The sequence below is a fragment of the Prunus avium genome, chromosome 1 (assembly GCF_965620075.1).
Source record: "Prunus avium chromosome 1, drPruAviu1.hap1.1, whole genome shotgun sequence".
NCBI lineage: Eukaryota > Viridiplantae > Streptophyta > Magnoliopsida > Rosales > Rosaceae > Prunus > Prunus avium.
Window position 1 is genome coordinate 49,865,099 of NC_142284.1, and position 18,131 is coordinate 49,883,229.

Consider the following 18,131-nt stretch of genomic DNA (forward strand, 5'->3'; position numbering starts at 1 on the left):
TTCAATAAGACAAACTATAGTCTAAATTAATCTAATGTTCTAATCTAATGTTCGGAAAGAGAGTCAATAAGACAAACTATAGTCTAAATTAATCTAATGTTCTAATCTAATGTTCGGAAAGAGAGACAATCGATAGTCTAAATTGAGACAATCGATAGTCTAAATTAATCTAAGAAGAGACTCGAAGGTGCAAGACGGAATGAATAAGACAATAAAAATAGCAACTAAATTTCATAATTCATTCATATGAGATGCTCTGAGAATCCAAAGCTTCAGACTGAAGCTTGAAGACAAAACACAACTTTTTTCATCATAATGTTGGCTACCCAGATTAAAAAACAACATTTTCTTATATGTCTAAGACATTAATTATGAGAAAAAGAAAACCCCAACTCAATTGCAGAAATGGGGAAAAGGAAAATTGAGGAAATTAAATTTACATTAATTAAGCCATGAAAATGAACTTACAGATACGATTATCCGAGAAAATTTGACAGAAGATGCAAAAAAGAAAATTACAATTCATAGACATTGATCAAAGAAAGTAAACAACAGCTACCCAAATCCCCAGCAGCCTCAAGAAATTCTTCTTTTTTTTTTTTATCTGTACAAATTGCAAAACGGGACTTTGGAAAATCTCCTTCCTTCCTTCACAGTTCATCACATCAACTATTTACAAGAGTTTCAAAATTAAACTCTATTCACAAAAGGTCAGAAGAATCAGAAGGCCACCGATATTTAACGCATCAGCCAAAAAAATGAATCAAAACGGAACGCGATCCACAAACGAGTTCACACAGCACTCGGGTTTCATTCACTCACTCACTCACTAGCTCCGAAACCCAGCCCACATCAGGAGCTGGCATGCCCGAGTCCGCTCGGCCGACTCTGCCCATCGAGTTTTCCTTACTCAGCCTCGCATACATTCTCGCTCGGAGGTCCCTCCCGGACTCCACCCTCTCCATTGCCGGCTCTTCCTCGCAAGAGTGGTCCCAAAGATCAACCGCTCCCGGTCCAGCCCGACCCGAGGTCCGAGTCGGAGTCGAAGGAAGGCTACAAAACGCGGGTCGGAGCGCAGACCCGCGTGGAGAAGAACCAAATCCAGATCCCATTTGTGGGCCCCATGCAGGCTGAGCACTCATTTTCATCTTAGCAAGCTTAAAGTTCCGCATCGAAGCGACGAGTTCACTCACCGAGTTACATCCGAGTTGAGGACTGTTGGGCGACATTGGTGGCGAGTCAGACGGCGGAGATATCGGCGGCGATATCAGGATCGAGGTGGGTGACGAACCGTACGAATACGAGTCGACTGCGCCCGACCCGTGAGTTCTCGGGCTCTGCCCGGGCAGGACCCGAAGTTGTTCGGGCGTGTGAGCAAAGAAGCAGACGCGGCGGTTGCAGCCCAGCCCATCCTTGCATGGCTGCGTCCGGTAACGGGCCGGGTGGAGCCAACACTCGAAAACGCCGTGCGCGAACTCGCACGAGTCGCCTTTGGCACAGTGGCCCTTGCGGAAGTCGGGGCAGGCGGCGCCCGAGTAGTGGTACTTTCTCGGGTCGCGGCGCCGGGCCTTCTCCCCCGGGTGGGCGTACGGACACTCGGTCCAGTCATGTGACCTGCCACGAGCGCATCGCCGGACCTTGAACTCGAACATCCGGAACTGGTCACAGGAGATCGGGTTCATGGCCATGTCCGGATCGTCGCCGAGCGAGTCAGACTCGTTCGACGGAAGGTAACGGTGGAGCGCGGCGAGCGAGTCGAGAAACATCGGGGAAAGTGGAGAGTAGTCTCCGTTACCGGCATTGCCGTTTACGTTAACGGTGGGATTTGGGGCGGAGAACGGCGACGTTGGGGTGAGATCGTCGAATGGGTCCCACTGAGGGACTTGGAGGGTCGGGTGCAGTCGGGTCGGTTCTCCTAGCATCATTTTCGTGTGGGGCTTGGACTTCGGAGTTCCTGCAAATGCGAGAGAAGATGGTCGCTGGGTGTCTCGTATATATAAACGGTTTTGAAGTAGGAGAAAGAAGGAGAGAGAGAGAGAGAGAGGGGGTAAATGCCAAGTCGGCCACATAGTCAGAGAGTGGGGTTGGGTTTTAAGTTAACCGTGGTGGAGTTAAATAACGTAACTGCGGTCAATTAACTCTAGTAAAATATCTACCGCCTCCAGAGTAGCCCTTCTATTTCCATGGAAAGCCAACGATTTTTCAAATTTTAATATATTTTACATTTTTAAAAACAATAAATCCCATTTTTAGTGCTGCACTTGCACCTTTTTAAAATATTTATTATAATTGCTTCGCACCCGTCAAAAATTAAAAAACCAAAAAAACAAATTATTGCTTGGAAGAAAGCCAACGAACACTTAGTTGATCTCAAACAAAGATTTATAGGATCGAATCCAATAAATCGGTGCATGAAACTTGTATAGATCTGGTTTGATGTTAAAAATGTTTTATTTTCCCCAATCAAATTTGCTTTATAACGTTTTTCACCTAAAAATGCATGCAGAAATGGAGGATAAGGTTCATGATCAAACAAAAAAGGAAGATAAGATCAAGCAATGAAAGTCATGCAACATTTCAACCACTTCGATTATGATTGATTATAGACTTATAGCTCATTGCTATACCCTAATCTTCAAGAGGCAAACAAAAATAGTACTTGCGTCTTTTCTTTGGAAGAGCTATTTTCATCAAAATTTGTGCAAAATTTAGATTTCTAAAAGAATAAAAAAGATTGCCCAGGACTTTTATGTTCAGTATTTGTTAAAATGGTCATTGGATAAATGTTTGTTCAAAGTAAGACATGTATTTATAAGGGGTTTATAATTTAAGTAGTTTGTATTAAAGAAAGTGGGATTTTTAATTATAGCGGTACTTGAATTTATAGCCGAGTTTTATTTTGATTCTTCAACTGATTTGTGTGTCATTTATATCTTTCACTTCTCATACGTGTTTCAATTTAGTCATTTCGTCAAAGTCTATCAAAAATTCTATTTTAGGGGTAAAACGTCAATTTTGATACTATTTTATCCTCTAAACCCAACAGAAAATATAATATAGAATAACTAAATTAGAACATGAATGAGAGTTAAAGGACCAAAATTACTGAAAAACGAGTTGAGCACCAAACTAAAATGGAATATAAGTTTAGGGGCCATTACAGTTAACATATATATCTCAAATGGGTCAAATTTTATAAGGTAATTAAAGCTCGTAATACGTAGAGATTGTGCATTCATTCCAGTGAGCTACTTGGATGGATTTATGAACTCACGGACAACGGGCCCTGGTTTGGTACAAATTAGTACCACCGGATTAAAATTGCACGTAGATTTGGGTCCAGGTTAACCTAACCGGGTCAAGGTGGTGATAAGAAGCTGGGACTGAGAGGTTGTGGGCTCAACCCCCTCAATAAAGAAAAGTTGACAGGTAGGCAAAATGTAATCGCGGTGGGACCCTCCGTCAATGGATGGTTCATAAATACTCTGGGATGGAGGGAGGGTTACGTGTAATTTAATTCTGTACGGCAACACGTGTGAGCTCGTCGAGCGATGCTGTGCGTACACGTGGTTGGTAGTTTCTCGAGGTGGCGGTGACTTATTTGTCCTTGGCTGACAGTCGCAGGGCTCTAGTGGAACGGATGGTGTACGTGTGGCACCTGATTGGCTCCTCCACATTTGCCCTCCTCGAGATCCTCATGATCTTGTCGACTCAGTCCACTGGAGATTTTATTTTTTATATTTATCTTGTTTTTCCTATATGTAAATTTCATCATGGTTATTTATCTTAGAACAAAACAAAATCTTAAACAAATGGTTTTCCCAAAAAATAAAAAAATTTCTTTAAAAAGTGGTAAGGGAAGATAGTCACAAATTAACAATGTCACTTTTGTTTGATTTATGTTTAATCTTTACTCTTTTGGTATTGAGAGTATGTTACAGTCAGTCACTCATGTACATTAAGAAGTCTTGAAACTAATCATGATTTGTTTTGAATGAAGACATGAACTTAGGTAAGTTAACTAGAGCAGTTGTTCCTCCCGTTATGCACTCGAATTCGAATTCTCCATTCCATAGTTTAGATTAATTTAAAATAAAATAAAACCATGCTCTTAGTTTTGGTTACGATGTTCGGTAATGTAAGTAGTTGGATGACGATGAATAAGTGGATAATCATTTAATCCCATGCATTTGGTTGGTCTACTTGAAAATTAGAATAAAGATGCTAGGCTTAGCAAAAAGAGAATGAAGATATTAATAATCGTGATTTGGTGGGGGTTTATGGAAGACAAATCTCATCGGCCCGTGGTTTAGGGCCTCGTGCTTGGTAAATGTCGCCAGGATACGCAGCACAGCACAAGATTAAATCACTAAATAAACCCAAATTGAGCACCAGGTTCTATCTTAATCGCAGTCATAAAACCCTTTTTAAAGCACTTGGAAGAGTTATAGTCTTCAACCATTAAATAATTATAAAACTAATGAAAGGAATTATTCTCAAACGGGTGATGGCTCCTTGGGTCGTTTTGCATCAAAATCGGCTCAAGCCCAAAATACAAAACGGGCATTTGAAATTGGGCTAATTTAATTTTAAAAATAAAATTATTTTAAATCATTAATCGTGGGAATTATAATCCACACAAGCTAGGGTTTTTGAGAAAAAGTTCGCCAAATCGGCTCTGACAAAGCTCGAAAAATCGGCCTAGGCATGTCCGGTCCTTTTTTTCCTTGAGGCCAGACCTACCAAGCTTCTTCTTGAGGCCAGAATTACCGAGCTCTCTCTCTTCCCCGACTTGGAGGGGCGGCGCTGATTCGATCACCTCGCCGAGGTTGTCGTCGTTCTGAATGTCTGACCCGTCTGTGGCTTTTTCACCCTCCATGGTGCAATCGGAACTCCAAGCGACGGTAGCACGGAAGTTGTGATTTTTGTGCGGGTGAGATTAAATTAGAGTGAGGGGATGAGACTACGAGGCACGGCGCGGGGTAAGGGGTTTAGAAAAAACATTTAAATAAATAAATAAACCCCAGTATAGCCGGCCGGCTATACTCTTTAAATAATGTATTTAACGGCTATACTTTTTAAATGATATATTTAATGGGTATCGTATAGCCGAGCGGCGATACTATTTAAATAATGTATTTAAAGGGTATAGTATAGCCGAACGGCTATACTCCTTAAATAATGTATTATATTTAACGGGTATCGTATAGCCGCACGGCTATACGTTTTAAATGATATATTTAATGGGTATCGTATAGCCGAGCGGCTATACTATTTAAATAATATATTTAAAGGGTATAGTATAGCCGTACGGCGATACTCTTTAAACAATGTATTTAAAGGATATAGTATAGCCGCACGGCTATACACTTTAAATGATATATTTAATGGCTATCGTCCGAGCGGCTATACTCTTTAAATAATGTATTCAAATAATATATTTAATGGGTAGATTATAGCCGCGCGGCTATTCTCGTTAAATAATATATTTAATACGTATAGCCGCTCGGCTATACAATTTATTAAAATAAAAGGACAAGCCTAGCGCCTGCAAAATTTGTTTTCCTGGCTGGGCAGGTCTGGCATCTCTGCAACTGCAAACACATCAAGCTAGGATTTTAGTGACTCACTCTTTCTCAACGTTTATCAACAACCTAAAGGTTAGCTCTTCCCAACAATTCACTTTTTTTTTCTGTGTATTCTTGATGTTGTGACTTTTAGAGTGCATTCATTTGAAATTTCTCAAATTGTCCATAGCCTAGAACAAGTTGTCAAGTTTTGTGATAAAATATTGGGCTCTTTCTATTGAATAAGTCCATGATTCACCTGAATTGCGTCTCTTTGAAACTTCAAACCCTACACCCTACAAGCTGAGAAATTGCAATTGAAAATCAGTTCCATTTTCTGTTTGCTAGGAAGCTGATGATGAACAAATATTCTCTTACCTAAAAGGAGTGTGCTTCTTTCTGGGGCTCCGATTGTCCCAGAGTTACTTGAAAAATTCAACTTTTCAGCATTGAAACACGTCTTCTTGTTGTTTTAAGGAGTGGGATTTGGTCGAAAATTTTCAAGGAGTGTACCAGACAAGGTTTTTATTCACTATCTTTTGTACTGCTTCAAAAACCATGTTGTTTAATTTTGTAGAACATGAAAACTGTAAAAATTGAGCACAATGAAGGAAACCTTATTCCTTTTTAGTTTTATTTTACCATCTGCTATCCCTCTGATATTGTGTTTCTCTATATAATTAGGTATTCCAAGTTTCAAAACGTGGCCATCACCTTGCATTTTCTTTTAATGAAGCGGGATATCAGCTCTGAACAAGTTGTCGAGTTCTCAAAATTGGAGCTTTGTGATAAATATTGGGCTCTTTCTTTTAATTAAGTCCACGTTTCACCTGAAATTCGTCTCTCTGAAAATTGAAAGCCTACAAGCTGAGAAATTGCAATTGAATTCAGTATTTTTCCATTTTCTGTTTTCGGTTTGTGTTATGTTCGGTTGCTAGGAAGCTGATGGGGAGCAGATATTCTCCAACCTAAATTTCCAGTTTCATGTTCCTTCTGTTGTTTTGACTGTTTACAAACTGAGTTGATCTGGTTGATTGTTTGCATCTGTTCTTGGATGGAAAGTTTCCATTCCCTTTTTCTTTTTTTGTCAATTCTCTCAGTAATGTAATTTGACTGAAATGCAGCTTTTGGATCCGCATTTGTGTTCACTCGTACATTTAGAGCCCAAAACACTCTTTCAATCCTCTCACATCAGTCTTAGTTGTTTTTCATTTACAGGCTTCTTTAATCTGCTTCTGGTGAAATCACATTTGTTCTGGCTCCTGTCATAGAATCTAACAATTAATTTACAGTCTTTTCATATGCATAAAGGGATTTTTGTAGACATGTCACCTGAATTTAATACATAAACCCAACAAATTGTTATGCTCCAACAGACTCAAAAAATTGTTATAAAAAGGAAAACCAATTTGCTTGATGTACTCAAAGATATTTTTTTTTGGTCGAAATGCAAATTCATTGAAAACCCACAAAACGGCAAGGAACACAACAAAAGGGCCAAGTAGGAGCACCCGCAAAGGACTAACGCAACAGCACCCAAACAGGACCATATCTAACTAAAACCCCGGTATAGGCATAGCATGAAGATCATGATCCCGTCCGAAAGAAAATTAATCAGGCATAAAGCCAGCAGTAAAACAAAATCCACACCTAACATGTGGTAGTAACACCAAATTGAAACAATAAAAATTACAGATAATACAGACAGATCTAACCCAAAATCCAGTAACTCTCAGAGCAGTCCAAAGGCACAAGAGTAGTAACCAAGTAACAGGAAGGAGGTGGTGCAGGCACCAGAGTCGGAACGTTGTCGCGGCTCGACACACCTTCCGAGGGGTACGCGAAAGCTCGCGGTTTGGGTTGACCGTAGTCTCCAAGTGATGAAGTCGGTTAGAAAGGGAAGTGGGGGGATCTGGGTTTTGACCAGCAACAACCCAAGAAATCGCATCTTCACCGGAATCGTAGACACCGACGCACCAAGGGGAAACCAGCAACCGAAGAGACGACGGCCACAGGACAGCTCTGAGGAGGATGGAACGGTGGATATATGAGGGATCTAAATAGATAAGAGGCATGAAGCCTACGATACAAGCAGGGTATGCTCGAACGACGTCACCCGCTCTCATCCAAGGAGAGAGCGAAGGGACCAGCAAAATGGGGACACCAGATGCTAAGAGAAGAACTCGGTAGACCAGCAAAACACAACAGGGGGGGTGAGGGGGGAGGGGAAAGACCCGAAACTGCAAATAGCACTAAAATCAACACCGAAACTGCAAACAAAAACACGAAATAAAGCAGCAACCAAAGTCGGCGATCTGCAAAGTAACCAGAGGCAGCAAAGTGGTCCCAAAGCAACTCAAAAATTGACAACTCCGGATCTGCAAAAACGAAAACCGAAAAACCAAAAGAGCCAGTCACACAATCCCAGCCCAAAACTGCGAGGAAGGGAAGGAGCAAAAGGAAAGGAGGGACAAGGAGGAAGGGCGGGTGAGAAGCAGAGGGGACGGGTATAAGGGAGGGAGGAGAGGGGAGAAAGATGGGGAGAAGAAGAGAGGAAAGGAAAAGGGAAGAGCTGGGAAAGGAGTAGGGGAGGGGATGAGGGGACGATGGTAGAGGAGAAGGGATCGGGGGAGGAGGGGGAGCCAGCCACCAACCCCTAAAGGGGGCGGCGGCTGCTGTAGGTTCCTAGGGTTTTTCTCTCTTCAAACTAGAGAGAGAGAGAGAGAGAGTCATGCATGGTTGTTAATTTCATTATTACTCAAAGATAGAACAAAAAAATTCATGACTTCTGGGTAGAATACCAAATGGGTCTTAAAGTCTTCAACCATTAAAATGGAGGAGGATTAATTATGAAACTAATTAAAGGATTATTCTCAAACGGGGAATGGGTCGTTTGGTCGTTTTGCATCAAAATTGGCTTAAGCCCAAAATACAAAATGGGCTTTTGAAATTGGTTTATGGGTTCTCAGTTTGCCAAGAAATTTACTTACCAGTTCTTGGGTCAAGACTCTTGAACTATTAGACACGTTTTGAGAGAGGCATAGATACCTAGTCCCATATATATACAAAACGATAGTCTAAACTACAGGAGAGAGAGAGTTTCTCACACATACACAACCAAGATGTTAAGGGATTCGAACTTAGGGGGCTTCTCCAATGCGAACTCTAAGATGCGAACTCGTTGCGAACTTTTGTTTTTAACCGTTGGAAAAAGAGCGAAAAGAAAGAAAATAAAGCCACACAAGCCATCCAACGGTTAAAAACAAAAGTTCGCAACGAGTTCGCATCTTAGAGTTCGCATTGGAGAAGGCCCCTCGAACTTAAGATCTCTTAGAGCATCCGCAATGGTTGTTCAATAGTTCAATAAATTGATCTTTTTTGGCATCTACTGAATTGAACCACAATTTTACTTGCAATAGTACAGTTTAGTAGCTTCAGATAAATAATTTATATATTTACACGTTTTTTTTACATACTCAAATAAAATAAGGGGTATGATTTCCCCACTCCCCTTTTCTCAACTTACACTCCCTTTTGCTTTTTAATACTTTTTAATCAATTTTGTTCTTTCTCTTTTCTATTCTACCCTTACCTTACATTAATTTCTTTTTACTTCACTTTTATATTAGTTTTTTTTTTCTTTATACTTAATTTTCCAACTTGCACTCAATTTTCAGTATTTTTTTTTTCCTTTAATCGGGTAAGAAATTAAGTTTTTTTTCTTTCCTTTAATACTAAAAATGGAGTGTAAGTTGGAAAATTAAGTATAAAGTAAAAGAAATAACATAAAAGTGAAGTAAAAAGGAAATTAATGTAGGGTAAGGATAATAGGATCTGGTCTGGAATTTGGAGTTTGAAGGTGGTCCCAAAGATTAAGAATTTTCTATGGAGAGCTATTTCAAATGCCTTGGCAACTAAATGGAACTTGTGGAAAAGGCACCTCACACGTGATCCTATCTGTGGCCTTTGTGGGAACTTTGAGGAAACTATTGAGCATGTTTTGCTTCTTTGCCCTTGGACCCAAGGTGTTTGGTTTGGTTCCCACTTGGGATACCGTCATAGCCCTCAACTTATTACTGCTCTAGATAGCTGGCTCACTAATATCATGGACAATAGATCGAGAAACAAATATATCAGAAAGGACCTGTTGAACTCTATCGCTATAATATGTTGGGAGATTTGGAAAGAGAGATGCTATGTCCAATTTCATGGTGGTATCCCCAACCCTGTTTCGATTCTCTGTCGTGTTTCTTCTGGTATTGCGGAGCTTGTAACCTGTCATCAGAGAATTTCTTCTGATCATGTGGAAACACCTCTCCGTTGGCGCCCCCAAGAGGCTGGTCATTTCAAAGTAAATGTGGATGGGGCGTGGAAGAAAATCTCTTTGAGGGCTGGCACGGGAGTGATTATCCGGGACCACACGGGCCATTTTGTGGGAGGTGGAGCTAACTTTTTGATTCATTCCTCCCCTAGGGAGGCAGAAGCGGAAGCGGTCCTTTCTGAACTACGTTTGGCCCAGGACCTTCATCTAAGCCACATTACTTTGGAAAGTGATTCTATAGATATCATTGACAGCATTTGCAAGAAGAATCACAAGGTGCACTGAAAATTTTTCCCCATACTGAAGGAAATTAGACGTTGTGCCCATATCTTCTCTTCTGTTCATTGGAGTTGGACGCCTCGCGTCACAAATGAAGCAACCCATGCAGCTGCAGCTTTAGCCAATTCGAGGGTGAAAACGCTTTGTTGGGTTTCACAACCCCCTCCCTCTCTGGTCTGTGTTCTTACGATGGATGGCCTCCATGGCCCTCCATAGATCATGGTGTTTTGCTCTTCACATTTCTTCTTTGTCTGGGACCTTGCTATTTCCCCTGCTGCTGGATTTTCGTCCTTATGAAGTTATTGTGATTGTCTTGTTTATTAAAGTATTTCTGTTTCCTTGTGCTGTCCTGGTGGATGCTTCATCCCCAGATGTATGTGGTTCTGGTCCTCTCCAGGTTTGCTAATGAAAGCTCCGCATTGACAAAAATAAATAAATAAATAAAAGGAACAAATTTAATAACACTAAAAATGGTACAATTGCTATATTCTCAAAGAGATCTTTAAGAAGAGGAAAATTTTGAATATATTTGAAATAATTAATTAATTAATGTATTTTTTTTAAATTGCATTGAAATATTGAACAACCATTATGGATGCTCTTAAAAACATAATGCATTAATTGTTGTATTTTTTTCATTTTTTATTGGCATGTGGGTCCCATAGTTAGCCTATTGCAATTGCAATAAAGGGTTCACCACATTATACCCTCTATTGCAATGAACTAAATCACATCATTGTAAGTGAGATTTTACTGTTTTAGTTCAATTTCATGCAATAAAATTGCATTAATTCTAACCATTGCAGATGCTCTTATCTGTAGGTCAATACCTTTTTTTACCGAGCTAGACCCATAGATGTATTAACATTATCTTTAATTCTTCATTTATTTGTCTTATAGAAAATTACTACTCTTGCTATATTTTGCAAAAACTAAAACCCGTCTTAATTTTTGGTCTGCCTAAAATGATTATTTCATATTGATGGAACAGTTGTACCCAATCTTATATCTTTCTGGGCTTGCAGCCTTGCACACAAATTTGAAATTTGCAAATGAAAATTCAAAGTTGGGCTCCACTCTTATAAATATAACCATTGACTCAATGAGCACAGATAGTTCTGAAAGCCCAGTCTTACCTAATTTTGCAAAGGATCCAACAGCCAAAAGATTAATATCATTCATGAATCTTGCAATCAAAGGCTATAAAAGCAAATGAATATTCAAATCATCAATTAAACCCTGTGGAGAGCTTCCATTCCAATACAAGCATACCACCAATCTGCAAGACAAAGCAAACCACAATCCTTGGAACAACAAAGAAAGAACCAAGATTTTTTGTCTTGTTTTCTAATTTATTTGTTCAGATTGGTAGAGTCGTTCGTTGCTTTTAAGGATTGTCGATCCAATTGTTTTGTTTGGGTTAAATTAAACCCAGATAGACAAATAAGAAATGGTCCCGCGCTTTTCGTAGTCTTCACTTTACTCGAAAATTTGCAGTTGGGATTGTGTTTATATATGAGGAGGCTCATAGCTTGGTGCTTCAGAAGCCGAGTCTCCAAAAGCAATCAGCATAAGCATCCAAAGGTAGTGTTTTTAGTTCTCTAATTATCTTTTATGAGTAAAATGCAGTTACCCATTTTGTATTTCTTTGATTATTTGTGGTTTTTTGGTGTTGGGTTAGAGATCCAAAGAAGAAGCCATGGAGAACCAAAAACAGACCGACAATGGCGCCGACCACAAGGAGGTTTGGCCTTCTGTTCTGTTCTGTTCTGTTTTGTTCCTCAACTTTTTTAGACGTTTTTCTTGACATTGGGTTATTCGTTAGGTTGCCTTTGGAGAATATTTCATTCAGGAGAATTGCAATTGTCTTTTACTTTATAAAATGTATTTCATTCAATAAGAGGTTTTGCTTTATTCTTTTTTATTTTATAGAACTCACTGAACTTTGAAATCAAAGAAAATTAACTTTTGAAACACGAAATATATATATTTTCCAAATAATAAACACAAAAATAGAAATTATGTTTTTATTTATAAATAAATCTAAGCAGACAATCTGACGTTACATGGTATTTGATTTTGAGTCCTAAAAGAGGAAAATGATGATAAGGGGTTAAGAAGTAGCTACCTGAACTTAAATGCTCCAAATGCTCCAACATTTTTATGACTTCTGCTTTCTCCGGCCAGAAATTCGTCAATTCAAGTAGCAGCCATGCTACAAATATCATACTGAACCATGATTTCTCTGGAGGGCTGCATTCTTGGCACCCCAACTGCTGCGACGGCTTTGTAGTTTCAGCTGATTCTGGTCACCCAGAAGCAAAGTCAGCAGGCAATAATTATGCTGTTGTTAACAATCGAAAAGAATGTTGGCAAGGGTTGGAGCAAGATATCACTGGGAGAATTTCCCCAGGTTCCACTTATATGGTTTCGGCTTGTGTTGGAGTCTCGGGACCTCTTCAGGGATCTGCTGATGTCCTGGCAACTTTGAAACTTGAATACCAAGGTTCAGCAACTAACTTCTTGTTGATTGGAAGGTAACCGATGTTTTTATCGTATTGCTGCATTTGTTTCTTTATAGATAAGGAACTTGTTTTAACAGTAGTAACCACCTACAGAATTTCTGTATCAAATGGGAGGTGGGAAACGTTGGATGGAAAGTTTTTGCTGTCAACAATGCCTGATCGGGTTGTATTCTATTTGGAAGGGCCTTCTCCTGGAGTTGACATTCTCATAAAGTCAGTTGTGATCTCATCTTCTAGTCCAAAGGAATGCCAGGTACATATAGTCCCTTTTCTTGCTCCCTCTGAATTATATATGGAAGCTTAAGAAAGATGTAGTAATTAAGTGTTGTTTATGGAAGAAGTTTGCAGCGACTGCTCTCAATTTTTTTTAAAGTAGGAAAAGGTCTTTTTCTTCTTTGCTATCATCTATTGCTGATTGATTTTGGAATGTGTATCTTCCTTTTGTGTTTTGAAAGAACGGAAGCTCAGGAAATGTCAATCTTGGGGATGAGAATATAATCCTAAATCCAAAATTCGATGATGGATTGAATAACTGGTCTGGAAGAGGCTGCAAAATTGTTCTGCATGACTCGATGGGAGATGGGAAAATCGTCCCTCAAACTGGAAAGGTATTTGCATCTGCAACAGAACGCACGCAGAGCTGGAATGGCATCCAGCAGGACGTCACTGGAAGACTGCAAAGGAAGCTAGCGTATGAGGCCACTGCTGTTGTTCGGATATTTGGTAACAATGTCACTAGTTCTGATGTACGGGCTACCTTATGGGTCCAGTCACCAAATCAACGTGAACAGTATATTGGCATTGCTAAGTTATTATCTTTCTCCATGTCTCTTTCTAATGAAATTGTCAAATAATTTGTTTCTTCAAATAAAAATCTTGATTATTATGTTAATTTGCACCTTATCAGATTAGCCTTAATCTTAATCGAAGTTGGTTTGCTATAAAGTGTGCAGGCAACAGACAAGGATTGGGCACAGTTGCAAGGGAAGTTCCTTTTAAATGGCTCCCCATCAAAAGTAGTCGTTTATCTAGAAGGTCCACCAGCAGGAACGGATATTCTTCTCAACAGTTTTGTTGTCAAGCATGCTGAGCAAGTCCCTCCCTCTCCTCCACCAGTTATTGAGGTTGGTTGAATAAGTGATTCTTTTTCTATAATATTTCTGTGCATGTTTTCTTGGAGCTGAATACATAGATATAAGCACTCAAGTTTTGGCTTTTGTTTTCATAGAATCCAGCCTTTGGAGTAAATATAATTGAGAACAGCAATCTAAGTAAGGGCACCAATGGCTGGTTTCCGCTTGGTAACTGCACTTTGAGTGTCGGAACTGGTTCACCCCATATACTTCCTCCAATGGCAAGAGATGGCCTTGGACCTCATGAACCTTTAAGCGGTCGCTACATCCTTGTAACAAAGCGCACACAGACTTGGATGGGTCCTGCCCAGATGATTGGTGACAAACTGAAACTCTTTTTGACATATCAAGTATCTGCTTGGGTTCGGATTGGTGCTGGAGCAACTGGTCCACAGAATGTGAACATTGCACTTGGCGTGGACAACCAGTGGGTGAATGGAGGGCAAGTTGAGGCGAGTGACAACAGATGGCATGAAATCGGTGGTTCCTTTAGAATTGAGAAGCAACCATCCAAGGTAATGGTTTATGTCCAAGGCCCTGCTCCAGGTGTAGACTTAATGGTTGCTGGAGTTCAGATATTCCCTGTTGACAGACAAGCAAGATTTAAGTACTTGAAGAGGCAGACTGATAAGGTAAAGGGGTTGTTCTTTCATTTGTTTTGCAAGCATCGTTATAAGTATTTCCAGCATAACATTATTACAAGCATCATCAAACTTGTCTCACTGAGCATTGCTTCATAAGATAAGAGCCTAAAGCATATAGTGATCTGAATTCGCATTCCCCTAATTTGTTCCGAATTTGAGTATTTCTCCTTTGTTGGAATGCAGATCCGGAAGCGTGATGTTGTCCTAAAATTTTCAGGATTGGACTCAAGCAGCCTGCTTGGCAGCTTTGTGAAAGTTAAACAAACGCAAAACAGTTTTCCTTTTGGGACATGCATAAGCAGAACAAACATTGACAATGAAGACTTTGTTGATTTTTTCGTTAAAAACTTCAACTGGGCTGTATTTGGAAATGAGTTGAAGTGGTATTGGACTGAACCCCAAAAAGGAAATTTCAATTACAAGGATGCTGATGAGTTGGTGGACTTATGCAAGAGTCACAACATAGCCATCCGAGGTCATTGTATCTTCTGGGAAGTGGTGGACACAGTCCAGCAATGGATCCGTTCATTGAGCCAAAATGACTTGGCAACGGCTGTCCAAAGTCGGCTCACAGATCTTCTTACCCGCTACAAAGGGAAGTTCATGCACTATGATGTCAACAATGAGATGCTGCATGGCTCATTCTATCAAGACAAGCTGGGTAAAGATATCAGAGCAAAGATGTTCAAGAATGCAAACCAACTGGATCCATCTGCAACTCTGTTTGTGAATGATTATCACATTGAGGATGGATGCGATACTCGATCATCACCAGAGAAGTACATTGAACATATTCTTGATTTGCAACAGCAAGGTGCACCTGTGGGTGGCATTGGAATTCAAGGACACATAGATAGTCCAGTGGGGCCGGTTGTTTGTTCTGCTCTTGATAAATTGGGCATTCTTGGCCTGCCAATCTGGTTCACAGAGCTTGATGTGTCATCTGTCAATGAACATGTTCGAGCGGATGATTTGGAAGTGATGCTCAGGGAAGGTTTTGCCAATCCTGCAGTAGAAGGTATAATGCTGTGGGGTTTCTGGGAGTTGTTTATGAGTCGACAAAACTCGCATTTAGTGAATGCAGAAGGTGATGTGAACAAAGCTGGAAAACGTTACTTAGAGCTCAAGAAAGAGTGGCTTTCTCAGGCTCATGGCCACATTGATGAGCAGGGAGAGTTCATATTTAGAGGCTTCCAAGGAACATACAGTATAGAAATTGTCACTGCCTCAAAGAAACTTGTGAAGACATTTGTTGTTGGCCAGGGCGAGTCGCCGGTGGAGGTGCCCGTTGCCCTATAAATTTGCTGCTTCACTCAGTGAAGGGGTCATTATTTTCATACCTTGTATTTCAAATTTGTGTTGCACTGTTGTCACAGTTGTGCACAGAAAAAAGGTTCCACTTGTATAAAACACAGAATAAGAAATAAGATGAAGTTTGTTGGTTGTGATTAGTCCAACACAGAATATAAAACGAGCCCATTAGGCCTATTGAGTTATTTTTGACTAACTCACACACAAAAATGTTACGAATTTGATGTACATAAATCGTGTGGAGTTACATTAAACTTTACTAAATATGTAGAAGATGAAAAATGAGGGAGGAGCATGTATAAATCGTGTGTCTGCCTATCTCCTCCTAACAATGATTTGGGTCCCAAATGATATAAATCATGGAAATTGGGCCCAAACTCAAAATGCCTTTATCAAAGGGAATGGGCCCACCCAACACCATCACATCAATCTGATAGACTCCCACCATCTACTACTACTTGCTATATATATCACTATCACTATGACAACTAGTTGGAGTTGGGAGAGAAAGAGTTCTCTCTCTCTCTCTCTCTCTTCCTTACCATGATTATGATGATAAATGGGACCCGAACACAGTCCCATCCCTGTCGCTAAATACCTGGTTCCAGTGGACCCTACACCCCACATGGGTGCATAGTAAGGCTTGCCCGTGGCTCATATTAGCCGACCCTCTTCTATATCTCTCTTATTAATGCCCATTTTACCATCCATATATATATATCTTTCAATTATGATAAACAACGATTTTGGCCGTTGTTTAATGCATCGAGATTGAATTTATTAAATTTGACAATAATTCAACATATTGTGTTTTATAAATTACATTTATAAAAATTTCACTAATTTTAAAATTAGCTCAGACTCAACTTCAATTCAATCCAAACCGACCGTTGTAAACGATTATGGATGTCAGCATCACGAGAGTTTTACGATTGATATGATGGGGGGGTGTTGGGTGGGTCACAGACGTATCAGAAGGTTTGAAAGAAAAGTTTATTTTCTTCTTAAAAATGGTAAAATAAATTGTATGAAGAGAAAAAAAAAAAAAGTTTGAAAGGGAGTGAATGAATGAATGGTGGAGTGAGAGACTGAGGGAAGAGAGAGAGAGAGAGAGAGAGAGAGAGAAGTGGGGACTGGCAGGAGGAGCAGAGTGAGTGAGAGAGTGGAGAGAGAGAGTTATGATGTCTAGTGCATTGGGAAACAGCTCCCGCGCTGTTTTCGCGCGCCTTCCCCCAAAACGACATCGTTCGTGGGACCCAGCCACCCGCTCTGAAATAAGCTCCTGTCTGTCATTAACCAACACCTCCCCTGCCACTCACACACAGTCTCTCCTCTCACATTTGAATAATGTTTTTATTGTTCTTTTTTAATACCTTAAAAAAATAATAATAAACTCCAGAATTTCTTCACTGAGTGCTAATCAAAATGACTGATGGGTCATCGACTGGTAGTTCTCTGAAACCCTAACCCTATAGATTAATATAAATCCTGAAAATGAAAACATCAACTTCTGGCACGTGCTACATTTTTAAACATTTTATTCAACTTGTCATAATTCAGATTTTATTTTTAAGTAGAATAAATAAAGGTTTTCTTGCTTTTGGTTTCTTTCTTCCTTCCTTCCTTCTTTTTATTTTAGGGTTCGGATTCTGAATCTGAATCTCTACGCAAGGATTCAGAGTCAAGTACTGATAAGTGACAATTAACACAAATAATTCTTTTACTCAAACTGCGTTGACCCATTTCCCACGAGACAAACTCATTTGGTTAAGCGGCTTAATCAGAGAATTTAGCAGTAGACATAATACAGTTGTTCTCGTACACAGCTACAAATGTTTGCATAATCCCCAAATGGTTTTTTCTGTCTTAATGTCATGCGCTGGAAGTTTAATTAATAATGCCGTGTGAATTGATTATATCACGTGACCGTATTATAATATTACACTAGAACGTTCATACTTTTGTATTAAACAAATTTTTTACTCGGCCACGTGGAAGACATGCAACAAGATTTACTGATAATCAGAGACATATGGGTCAGCATGAGTGTCTATTACAATAGTAAATTAAAATTAATCATAGCTACGCTGCTACGCATATATGAATTGAAGTAATGAATTAAAGTAGAAGCTTTTGACTGAGATTCTCTCCTGGTTGTTGGAGTGGGCATCAGCATACTTACCTACAATTATTATGATCTGGGACATTCAAAGTGCAAAGAGAAAGCAGATTCTGTCCTGTTAGCTTTTGCTAACTCGGGTAATTTTTAATGATAGACATGTGGAAAACCAATTTGAAAGTCCATGCACTAAAATTGTTTAGTGAGGGCTTTAATTACTTTAGAAAAAAAG

The 18,131-nt window shown here is 39.7% G+C and overlaps 2 protein-coding genes and 1 long non-coding RNA gene across 3 annotated transcripts; 2 read left to right on the plus strand and 1 right to left on the minus strand.

Annotated features, from left to right (window-relative positions):
• Positions 1–421: 421 nt before the first annotated feature.
• On the minus strand, positions 422–2,031 carry LOC110744808 (zinc finger CCCH domain-containing protein 23). The gene has a single exon (XM_021944821.2). The coding sequence runs from the start codon at positions 1,923–1,925 to the stop codon at positions 819–821; it is 1,107 nt and encodes a 368-aa protein (XP_021800513.1). The 5' UTR covers positions 1,926–2,031; the 3' UTR covers positions 422–818.
• Positions 2,032–5,534: 3,503 nt separating this feature from the next.
• Positions 5,535–6,612, plus strand: LOC110744831 (uncharacterized). The gene is made up of 2 exons (XR_002524716.2): positions 5,535–5,660; positions 6,252–6,612. It is a non-coding gene; the product is annotated as an uncharacterized LOC110744831 (long non-coding RNA).
• A 4,709-nt stretch (positions 6,613–11,321) lies between these two features.
• Positions 11,322–15,940, plus strand: LOC110744814 (endo-1,4-beta-xylanase 1). The gene is made up of 8 exons (XM_021944830.2): positions 11,322–11,751; positions 11,849–11,911; positions 12,355–12,704; positions 12,786–12,945; positions 13,148–13,500; positions 13,639–13,816; positions 13,921–14,457; positions 14,653–15,940. Exons 1-8 carry the CDS (start codon positions 11,683–11,685, stop codon positions 15,766–15,768), a joined length of 2,826 nt encoding a protein of 941 aa, XP_021800522.1. The 5' UTR covers positions 11,322–11,682; the 3' UTR covers positions 15,769–15,940.
• Positions 15,941–18,131: the final 2,191 nt, after the last annotated feature.